The sequence below is a fragment of the Spermophilus citellus genome (genome assembly GCF_964194105.1).
Source record: "Spermophilus citellus genome assembly, chromosome: 8".
In the NCBI taxonomy this organism is placed as follows: domain Eukaryota; kingdom Metazoa; phylum Chordata; class Mammalia; order Rodentia; family Sciuridae; genus Spermophilus; species Spermophilus citellus.
Window position 1 is genome coordinate 51,289,660 of NC_138189.1, and position 12,386 is coordinate 51,302,045.

General features: G+C 31.3%; 1 protein-coding gene across 9 annotated transcripts in view; it reads right to left on the bottom strand.

Moving 5' to 3' along the window:
* The window catches only part of EPHA5 (EPH receptor A5), a gene marked incomplete at its 3' end in the record, with an annotated part of 318,653 nt that overhangs the window by 166,801 nt on the left and 139,466 nt on the right, over positions 1-12,386 (bottom strand). For 4 of the 9 annotated variants that reach the window (XM_081303955.1, XM_081303953.1, XM_081303954.1 and 1 more), the window contains exon 4: positions 9,667-10,002. The exons of the other annotated variants lie outside the window; for them this stretch is intronic. In XM_081303955.1, coding sequence (XP_081160081.1) covers positions 9,667-10,002 — 336 coding nt within the window. The remainder of the gene's footprint in view (positions 1-9,666; positions 10,003-12,386) is intronic. 9 annotated transcript variants of the gene reach the window in all.

Sequence of the window (12,386 nt, forward strand, 5' to 3'; positions counted from 1 at the left end):
GGGGGCTGCGATCAAGTCAAGATGGCACCTGGAATTTTGCCAGGAGGAGTGGTTTGGGAGGCAATGCCACCGAGCCATTAAGATGGTGGGGATTCCTTATTGGCTGACTGCTGTATCTGGATGATGCTAATTGAGTCAAGCTGTGTGTAATCAGTTAGGTATATATACCGCTGTTGTTCCGTAATAAAGCAGTTCCCGCTTCAACCTTCAAGTTGCTTGTCACCTCCCGGTTAATTTGCCCAGCTGGACTGCGGCAAAACATGAACATTTAATTCTTCTAAAATCATTCTACTCCATCCTGGAAACCTTAATAAATAAATCAAAGATGAACTATGGTCATATTCACTGGACTGGAATCACACCTTTGAGTTGTTTTCATAACAACAAACAGGCATGGTAGCTAGCACAGAACTTGAGCCTCATTTAAGCCAAATTTCATAGAGAGGCAGATGAAGTTGGCAAAATTATAACATTTTTGTTATAATTTTAAAATATCAGAATACTAATCTAGTTACAAAAGCATCCATGTGAGGCCAATGTGAATGTATTCATAAGAAGTAATTGAACAGAAAAATTGTCTCCATATATTTCTTCTTAGGCACTTCAATAACTGATCACATTAATACCCATCCACATATAATAATAATGTAGTTAACATTATTTGTACCTTTTCCAATAATAATTTTGATGAAAATGAGCCTGTTTTATATACATAATGTATTTTGCCCTTTTTTGGTTTTAACTTTGGCACTGTTATACTCTTGTTCTTTTGTGTTATTGCTCTAGATACATCATCAAAATTAGAAAAACTTCAATGTCAATATAAAACTGAATGCTTTAAAATATCATTGAAGATATAGACCCATTGGAAAGGAAGTTTTTGGATTTATTCCTCACAGCTTGAAGCAGTTATTTTCTTTATTTGTGGAATTAGTTACTCTATCCATTACCTTTTGCTTTTTTCTCTTACATATTACTTGATCAAAGAATCTGCCAATATAGTACTCATAAAGAATAAAATCTATTTTTTCTATAGTTGATTTCATAGATTCACACTATTTAGAATGCCATTAAGTTTCTTAAATACTTCAGTAATATTTTAAATATCTTTTACATGCATGACTTTCACTAATTATTCTTTGGATATTTAATCACTCCTCATAACCATTATGTGTCATAGATACTATCTTTTTTTTTTTTTTTTTTTTTTTTTTTGCTTAACAATACAAAACCTGATTTCCTGGGATATTCAACTAACATCCAATCTAAAAAGCTAAAATTTGGAGAAACAGGAATAAAACTGGTAAGTCTAAATTCACAGTTCAGATCTTAACCAATACAGTAATCTGCTCTTCTATAAAACAGATGCAAGAATATATAATTTATTCTTTGTAGATTTCATTTTGAAGACAATAAAATCATTTTAGTACATTGTGTAGGGAAATGGAAAAGAACTGAAAATTTGATCCACTTATTTCATTGTTTTAAATTTTTTTCTTTTTTTTTAGAAATTAAATTTCTCCATGTATTCTGGTTTAAAATAATCATATTAGAGCTTTCATCTGAATACAGAACATCCACAAATAGAGTAGTAAGAGAATTTGTGTCTCCATTAGTAGGTAAGAAGTTATGAAAAGCAGAGTGAATCTGACAGTTTAAAGCAAGAGATTAGATTGTAAAATCAACATAGATGAATCTATAGTATATCAAATTTGGTAAAAAAAAATATTCTAAAATAAGATACATAATATAACCATTAAATTACATTTAAAATGCATGCATTAATAGTTAACACATTTTAACATAATAATTAGAAAAATGAATAAGATACAAAAATTGCTCTTTGTAAATAGATTTGTTATAGAAGTGAAATTGGGTTAAATAAGAAAATATATGTACTAGAATAGGACTTTGTGTGATTCAAAGATGAACAATTGTCATGAATTAAGGTCTATAATTAATTCATCCTCAACATATTAACCTTCAAAAATACAGAAAGAAGGAAAGAAAGCATGGAGAATATGAGAGAAGTATCCAGGAAAGAAGAGGAGAGGAGAGAGAAAATGAAATAATGGAAGAGAGACAAAAAAATTTCCTTATTCAAAATCTACATTTTCCAAAAATAGTAAGGATAACTTGTTTTAAAAATTGCCTATAAATGTTTCGTTGAAATTTAAATAATTATGCAGGAATATTTGCCAAATTCATAGGAATATATTATATTATTCTTTTGAATAATTTTATGTATTTTATGTATAGCACTAATTGTGAACCTTGTCTTGCCAACAGATATCAGATCTCAAAAGAAATATGTTTCTGTTTCTGTTTCTGCTAAAATAAAGGCATATGGCTTTAGGAAACCTCAAACACAGCCAGGTTCTTCATAATGGTCTCATTTCTGCTTTCTGTTAGTGAAGATGGAGGTAAAACATGAAAAGTTTTCTGGTGGACATACTTAGGATATTTCTGCAGTTCAAGTATGAGATCCATAAATAGAAATGCTAATAGTAGCAAGACCAATTAAAATTAAAGCAAGTGCCTGCCATTAATTTGCTTGAAAGCTTCAGTGGTAATGTTTAGTGTCATCGGCCATGTGGTGTTGTTTGGGTCATTGCTCCTGGAAACTTAGATTTTATTGTTTGAATATAGTGTTTTCAATGATTCTAAGATACAAGTTCATTTCCTTTATTATTGCCATTTTCTATTTCAATAAGATATATTAGATCTTGTTTGCAACTAAGAAAATGGACATTCAAAACAACAAATTGTTTCCAGAAGAGGAATATTGCACATTATAGTGTTTTAAGGGAGGGAGGACATAGGACCTTTCCCAGGCAGTGTTTCAGTGTAGCAAGTATCTATTTAATATTAGCGGTTGGCAATTTAACAATTTCTATACATAGGACCATGTTTTTCAGCACTTGTGCTCACTTCCAGTAAAGTACTTGTTGAAGACAGAGTTTTTGATGATCAAATTCCACCTTTTTTTAGTAGTATAAATACATTAGAAATATAATAAATATGGGAAGGATCGGCTATGCTAAATGCAATATAGAGTTTCAAGAAATAAAAGACGAAAAACAATTCAAAGTTTAAGTTCCTAGCTCAAGTTATATAAGATGACCAGGGAGTCTCCAGGATATTTTATGGACCTACAACTGTGGACAGCAGTGATTTGAATCATGATCTGCCTTGTGGCTGTGTTTTCACTGGAAACTTCCTGTGTAAAGATGCAGGTCATGATGGCTCAGTTGCTATGGTGACACCTGGCCTAAGGAGGCTCCATGCAAATGTCCAGAGCTATATCAGTCTGGAACTTGAGCTCAGGCACCAACTCCTGGAGATAGATAATTGTAACATAACCGGATAACCTTAATGTTTTGCCAATTCTGCATCATTCAGATAGCCTGCTTTGTAGAAACTTTCCCACAAATAAACTTTTGATGATAAAACCTATATAATAAATGCTGCACTAGCTCTGAGTCCCTGCTCCTGCATCAGAGTTCAGTGTCCATCTGGCCCCAGCTTTCTCTGTGTGTGGGGCTAGATGGACACTGATATCAGCCCTCATCTGGTTGTCTAAATTAATGACTATGATGAGAGATAAGGTCATGACAACAGCTCTTGTAGTGATGAGGGTTACATGTCTATACATCAAAATCCAAGTGTCTTCCCATAGAATTCTTGAATTACAAAAGTGGTTATCTTGCTTTTTGAGAAAATGAGACCATTGTGGGCAAAGAAATGTGAAAACCTGAGCATTTGAATGTTTGGATAAATAGGAGAATTTACGTGACTCAACATATTCTCCACTTCTAAACATATTCTCCACTTCTAAAATTTACTGTGTCACTCTTGCTTGCAGATCCAGCTATTTTCACCTGACAGAGGAAAATCTCCCTTCATTTCTTTTACACCAAGTTCATACATTGTCTCTGGTAGTTAACTAATTGCAGATGGCAATTTTCTTTCTGCCCAAACTTCTTATTCCACATAAACTCAGGAGCCTATATTCTCTTTAAAAACAATTATCTAATCAATACTGAGGGAGAGGAAGTTTCTTGAACATGAGACTCAAAAGATTCTAGGTTAAATCTGAAAAATCATGGGGGAAGTAGGGTCAGAAATAAATTTTATGATTCCTACATAAAAGCATATTGGAAATTATGTACTACTCCTGATAGCTAGCACAGGTGCTACATGTTCCTTCAATTAATTGACCAAAATCTGGAATGAAAGATTGCTTCATTATATAAAGTTCAGTTATTGAGACTTCCTTCTTTTAGTGTAGAAGAAGGCATTCAATGACCCACTGAAACAATGATGTTAAAGTGAAGTTACTGTTCAAGACCTATGATTACAACTTTAGAAAGGGAGTAGAAGAAACTTTCTTCATTATATCAATAAAAAGGGTAATGTGACATTTTAAATCTCCATAATTTCTGTTCTATATATTGTAAAACACAGAATATGAATCTACAGGGAAAAGACTTCTTGATTACCTTAGGGTTCAGAAGCAGCAAGAGAAGTAGTAGTGCTTTATCACTGAAAGAATGTAAGTATGAATGTTATAATAGGCAGTAGTATTTGAATGGTAAAAAATACATTAATCTTGTATGTACAGACTAAAACAATGGGCCATATGATCTGTACTATGAATAACATCAAGGTCTTGGAAAGAGAAATCTCTATTTAGTCATCTAGTTGGTAATGACTTCTCAATAGCTTCCACACTTGAATTAGTTAACCTAGTCCATAGCTTCTTAAATGAAGAAAAAAGTAGTAGGAAAAAAAAAAGATAGTTAATCTTGAAGAAGAATCTGAAATAGCATCATATGTCAATAAGATACATTCAGATTTCCTTAATGGCATATGTGATGATTTTCTGATGATTTCTTATATAGGACAAAGGGTGATAAATATAAAGACCTTTCAGACATTATAACATTGATCATTTTGGATTCCAAATATAACTGAAAAGCATTGTCCTAAGTAGACTGTAAGGGTTATCTGATGAATGGGATTTTGTCTTAGTCCATATTACAGCTGATTATTTGATTGTTTTTCCCGAATTTTGGTTTGTGTGTATGGAAGACTTACTCTGTAACTGAAAGAAATTTGTTTTGTCTCAATACATTATGAAGAAAAAACCAAAGTTAGGGTCAAACTAAAGTCATTTGAGCATCTCCCTCTTACTAAAAGAATAAATACAATTCCTTGGGAATATTGTGATTAGTGCCATACAGCACAAAGAACATAGAAGAAAAAAAGTAACAGTAATGAACATATTAGCAAATTTAAAGTTTCTTTTGGTCTGTATAAAAGACAAATTGAAATTGGCAAATAAAAATAGGTTTAAACAGGCAGTTATTAGAAATACAGTCAATGTGGTTTCACATTGAATCAACAAAGACCCTGGGTCTCTGCATTATAATAATGGTCTAACAAGTGACAATGACTTTTTCTTTTATTAATATCTGAATAAACAGAGACCACCAGATGATTGCTATATGTTATAGGGAACAACAATGTACTTTTACTTTCTACTTTTACTATTCTCTGAAATTTCTAGCTTTAAAGCTAATTTAATTTTCCCAAACCCTGATAATCTAAGCCTATTATGAAACACCATGCTGGTCAACTAAAAGAATGACATTAAACTGAAAATACCTAATAAACTGGGACTGTGTGCTTCAGGCACTTAAGTAAGAATCAAGAAATAAAACTCATGAAAATATAAGAACCAAATATTCAATGGCATTTCTAGTAGTCTGTGAACCCTTGGAACATCTCCGCCAAAGTTAAAAGCAAGTTTGCCACATTTTGCCACTTATGTCATGTCAATATAGCCCTCTAGGGGAAAGAGTCCAAAAGTCTAAAACTAAATTCAAAACAATTAAATGTAGTCAGTTTCAGTCCATAATTAGTAGTTCACTTCTACATGCTAATTTTTAGTAATTTTAGTTTTATGGTAAGAATGAGATTATTTTTCCTTTGGAAGAAATTTAATTTGAGCTTAACTATACCCACTGCAAATTTATGTTAAAACAATTTTTTAAAAAGTCATAGAAGAATATGATAAATGCACACTATTTGTGAGTATAATGAAACTCTCAAAGTAAGTGCTTTCAATAGAATTTTTTAATAATTTCATGTCTATTGATATATATGTATATATATGTAACACACACAAATATATTCATACATACACATATATTATATTCCTTAAAAGAATAAAATAACAGAATAGGTGTTGTAAAATAAGTAAATATTTTATGAGCATAATTTTGGCAAAGAAAGATTTTTATATATAAGTCAAATTTTTAAATGAATATATCACATAATAAAAATATAAATTTACCAGAACTTATAAGGAAATCAATAAATTGTATTCCTTTTCTGAGTTTGAGTCTAGTAAAATACCATGTGCATATCTACTATTATATCACCTTCATAATTTTATTATTGTTTAGAGTTTATTATAGTTATTATGTATTTATTATACATTCTATTTTCCTAGCATTTCCCCTTTCCCACCGCCAGCATTCTTTAACTTTTTTGTCACATGTACATTTTTTTCTCATTTGTCTGATTTTTTTTCCTCCTTTATGTAGAAATAAAATTCTCACAAAAAAATTTGAGAATTCTTTCCTTTCAACCTGAGAATTATAACTGCATTTTATAAGGACCACAAATTCCAATTAAAACTAGAATGTTTTTTCCCTAAAACTCTGTATTTTTTACTTGCCTGTTAATTACATGGAAAAGAATTATCATTTTAAATTATATAGATTCTCTCAAGAATGAGATGCTAGATTCTATATTGATGTAACACTTGGGAAAAGGTTTTAAATATGATATAAATAACCATATTTAATCATTTAATCATTAGCTTTTCAAAAACTATCAGCCAGGGTCAAAGACTATCCTAGATAAATGCAAAATTTACATCTTGAACAAAAAAAAAAAACTACTTTTTTCTTGAATTTCTAAAATTCGGACAGTTCATTCATGGTTTAATGTCTTACACACACACAAAAAATCATATCTATCAAATGCTCAGAACATCTGCTGAGGCCAATTACAAATACGAAATAAATTACTCAAGAAAGAAATATATATTTAGAAAACAATCTTAAAGGAACTTGAAAGAAATGCTAAAATTTCCTGAAAGAAGTTTTATATAAAAACCACATATATTGCAGACAACCTTACTCAAATTAATGCTTTAAAAATGCAAACATTAAAAACTACAACCCACTTTCTGTAATGATATTATTTAATAAGCATTCAGCCATGATGGCATTAAAACTAAGACTTTGAGGATTTACTTAAAGTTAACATTTTTTTGTGTGGAAATTTGGTTTTATTTGATCTGGAATGCTGATACTGAGAAAAAAAATCTTATTTTGCTCTTTTAAATAGGTTTGCAAGGATTTTACAGTGTGTACCATGAAAATGTGGATAAAAGCATTAACCAAAAGTCAACACAGTGTCTGCTCTGACTACAAATGTTTGTTTTTCACTGTATTTCTGCCATGACTAGATAAATGAAAATGAATCTTCCTTGGTATATAAGGTATCCAAGGTCTAAGTAATACACTTTGGAGTCTGAACAAGCCAGCTAGTCAAAGACATATACAGCATATGTTTATTTATTGAGCACACGGCTAAAACAATAAACAGTCAATTCCTATATTTAGTTCATCAAAGAAATATATTTCAAAGACATTATGCAAGATAGGTTATGAAAGCTACCTCCCAGAGTTTTCTCCCAAAGGAACACAATGCTTAGTGATTGCTCAATATGCTTTCAACAGGACAATGGAAAATTCATAGTAGAATCAAGTCAGGTTGAAAGATGTTGCATAGGAAGCCTGAAGCCAGAGGATTAAAGCTAATATTTTTCTGATTTTTTTTTCTGATTCACATTTACTGAATTCTTGTGATGTCTACTCTGGCAGTTTACATGTGTTATCATTTCTTTCATCTGAATGTATACAAAGGGAACATTTTTTTTTTTCTTATTCCTATCCAACTCTTTAGCATTTCTTTTACTTTCCTCTCAGGTTACAGAGTGAATGAAGAAATATATAATGTATTAAATGAGGAAAATTTCATATATACATATATGTGTGTGTGTGTGTGTGCATTGTTTTCTCATGAAAAAATTGCTATGGACATGCATTTAATGTGGATAAAAGCATATCGGGTATTCAGAGTGATGCACTGCTTTGCTCAGATAACAAATCATTTGAATACCTCTTGAATGTTTATTTCAGTTTTATCAATCAGAACCAACTTGGGACCTAATGGCACACATTTTGTTAGTTTTGATTTTTTGTTTCCAGTACTAGGGATTGAATACAGGGCCTCACTTCTACAAAGTAGGTGCTCTAACATCGACCTACATCCCAAGCCCCATTTTCTTATTCTTCAGAGATGCCCTCTTGATTTAACTGACGTATGCAACAATTCAAATTAATTATTTTGGTCAAGGTTTGATAATCAGCAGTATTCCCTCATTAACCCCTGTATTCCACAATCTCCAAACTTATTATATGAATTAAGTCCCATTTGATTAATTCAAACATAACCTATTTCTTTGTGAGTACTGGTGACAAGGACATGCTCATTGACCAAAGCCCACATGAGGTAGGAATGAGGAGACAAACTTAGAGTACACTGGGATGGAGAGCTGAGGTAAATCAAAACTCACCCTGTTCTGGCACTAAGAGTTGTAGTAACAGGGAGCTTACTGTACACTGGGACAGAGTTCTGGTAACAGGGGAAGTTACAATTGTGTGGCCTTCAATGCCAATACCTGTTGTCAGACAAAAACGAGTTCTAAGTAGCTTTTAGTCTTGGGAAGTTTGTTGCCACCTACTGGGTTGAATTATTATATCAGCTATGGGTGTCTTTCTTTTGCTTTACCAGAAAAGAAAGACTTCCATGTTGACTTGTTTAAAAGTGAATATTTAAGAGAAAATTAAAGTTCAAAGAAGAGTGTATTTCATACTCTTCAATAACTACTCCAAAATAATTCCAAGTTCTCCACATGGGAAACAGATATGTTTACATGTCATTGTGTAGTAGTGCTGTAGTAGTTATTAGTAGTTATCTTAATTTTAATAAATGAATTTAGTGAAGAAAAATTCATTCCATGCATTTTTAATAATAATAGTGTAAATAATGGAAAAAATATGCAAAAAATGCAGCTGTGATACCAAACAAGCAAATAAGCAAGCAAATAAAACCTACCTGATCACGTTAAATAAATGAATTAAACACACACACACACACACACACACACACACACACACACACTTGATGGAAACAAAACAACTAAAGATCTGTGCTACAATGATACAGTATATAAGATTATATAATATTTTATTATAAATGAATTGCTCTAGAAATGTATTTTTAGTGAAATAAATTCAATTTAAAACATTTATTTTTGGACTACAGATGTGTCTGTTAAGAAAACCTTCACTTTCAGTTTAAAGCTAGAAAAGTGTTTTGAGCTGTGTTATATTTTATATCCTGACCTTCTAGTTTATGGGGAAGTTTTCTCAGAGTTATCAGTTAACTTTGCCCTTAGCTGTGAAGATAATGGACAGAGTGAGGCCTAAAATATACAGTTTGGTTGAGCATGGCACTTACCTGCTTGATTTGTGGTTACATTTACAGACACATACTGCCGCGCTCCTGGGCTCAAGTCGGATACTCCATTCACTGCCTCAATCTCAAAGGTATAGTTTGTGTGAGCGAGCAGATCCACCATCATGACAGAGGTGTTTTTCAGGCCGATTTGCTGGGGGAGGTACCTGACATGACCGCCACACTCCTCACAAACCCCTGCATGGGAGTTGCACTTCTTGCATGCAATATAATATGACACATCTTTCCTTCCACCAGTGTCAGCAGGAGGAATCCATTCCAGAAAGACACTAGTTTCATTAACATTTGAGATGGCATTCCGAGGAGCTGAGGGGGGTCCTGGTTTGCAAAGTAAAGTGAGAAAAACATATTTTAAGATGATATTAATGAGGCATCATTTACTACCCTAATCCCTTACCTGAAGGAAAAAATAGGTTTAAAATTCATCTTTGAGGGTTAAAATTGGTTATTATTTTTGAAAAGTCTTATTGCTTTTTTGTAGGAAAGGTAGTAGGGTTTATGACCTGGAGAAATGATTTAGCTTGGCTTTGTTGTAACACTAGTTTAGTAAAAGCAGATGTTTTGCTTAGTATATATGCAAATAATTATGGATTAAAACTATGTATCCTCAAATAATATTAAGTAAAATGTTATATTTAAAGTGTGGTAAATGGATCTCTGTGGGGATTGAACTGATTATTTCCTCACTCATACCAAGAGGTAGGTAAACATGAAGAATCTACCATGTCATCGGCACAGGTTAAAATAAGATTTTTCAGTGTCACTCTTGACAACAAGTTATAAAGTAAGTAAAAAGGTAACTCAAGAGACATTACAGATCTCTCTTATAAATCACCAATGAAATTAAAAACCCTCTTAAGTAAACACTTGGATTTAAGTGGTGGAACAACATCACCATGTGTGGCAAAATCTCTTTTTACTTACTATTCTTTTCATATTGTAGTCATGTAAGTTGTGAATTTTACTTAATTGAAAGTCTAAAATTCATTTTAAGGCTTATCCTCAAAGGCCGTATAATAGAAAAAGTTAAAAGGGTTCAGATTTTGAAGAATCAGTAGAAAAAAATTCAATCTACAACTTACCACAATAAGAAAAAAAATACATTTAACTAAAATATATTCATAGAATCATAATGTCTTAGACTGGGACTAATATAACTTTTCTAACTTCATGCTGCTACTTCTTAGATGTTTTATCTTTATATGATAATAAAATTGGTTGTAATTTTAAAAACATCTTATATTCATAATCATCTTATTTCATCAAGACAGAGTATTTCACTAATAGTAATAAAGTTCACACTTTGAATAACTTACAGAATTTCTCAAGTGAAGGGTAACATATCCTATTTGAATATTATTTTAATTATTTATGAATCTAATAATTGACATACTAAAGACAATTGAAATTGATTGCATGATGTCTAAAACTCAATTTTTAGATACAGTTAAAACCTCAGTCAGTTATAAAAGTTTATAATCAGATATCTTCAAAAAGCAAATATATTTATAATGGTTTCTGAGAACAGATTCATATTTCTTTCCCTCAGAGAATAAAATGGAGTATGGTAATATTTAAATGGTTCAAAAGCATGCATTAAGCTACTTACAAGGATTTAGTGAAATTATACTATATGTGCTATTTGTTCTAAATAAAAAAATTAGCAATAATTTCTACTTAACATTTCAAGCCACGATTATTGAGGAGCAAATTTTAAAATGATTTAAAAAAGCATCCTCGTATTCAGGGAGTTAGCTGTAAAAAGTTGTCATCTAAATTAGAGAAAACCATAACTAAAGAGTTGACTTTATTTTATTTTTTGAAAAAACAGTCCCACTACGATGGTATTTATAGTTGAACCCTATGACTTTTTCCAGATGTTCAAATTGCACACTTCAATGTAAAATTCACTTTTAAATTGCAGCAATTAGTTAAGATAGAAATGTAAGTATTATTGGTTATTACAAAATTTAGGTTATTTAGTAGTTAAAAAATGGAAATTTTAAAAATTTTCAATAAAAATGTTACATGCTAAATTTCTAAGAAAGAGATAAAATGTAGCCAAAATATGTCTAGTTTATAAAGACTTTTATTTTTTCCTTGCCAACTGAAATATACTCACATTAAAACCACTGTTTTTTTTTTTAAATCTATAAACACATATTAGTCTGACTCTTTTGTTTTGATTGCTACCACCTCACTCACAACTTAGATGGGACACATATGCCTCCAAAGTTAAAAATTAAAAAAATCAAGTGACATAGAGGTAAAAATTAGAGGCTCTATGTTTGCATACTCTTAAGGATTCCAGTGCCCCAATAATAGATATGATGTATAACCTAAAGTGAAGCTGTGAGAAGAACCCTTGGTTTAAGTCAGTTTGTCAGAATTTTAGTTCTTATTTTTGGAATTTTGCTCTGTAGATTAAAATAAATTTCTCATTTCCAGATTTTATATATTTTTTTCAAAAAAATATTAAAATGAGTCATAACCATAAATTCAATTCCAAAAGCCAAAGGCAAAGTGAAGTTCAAGATCCTGGTCTGAACATCAATCAAGCCATGAAGGGATCACATGTATTATCTAGGGTACTCTGAGTGCAACAAAAAACAGACACACACACTCACAATAATCTTTTTTGAGAAGTGCATGCAAAGTCGTGCTCTTTTGAAACACAATATTAGAAAATCACAATGGAGATA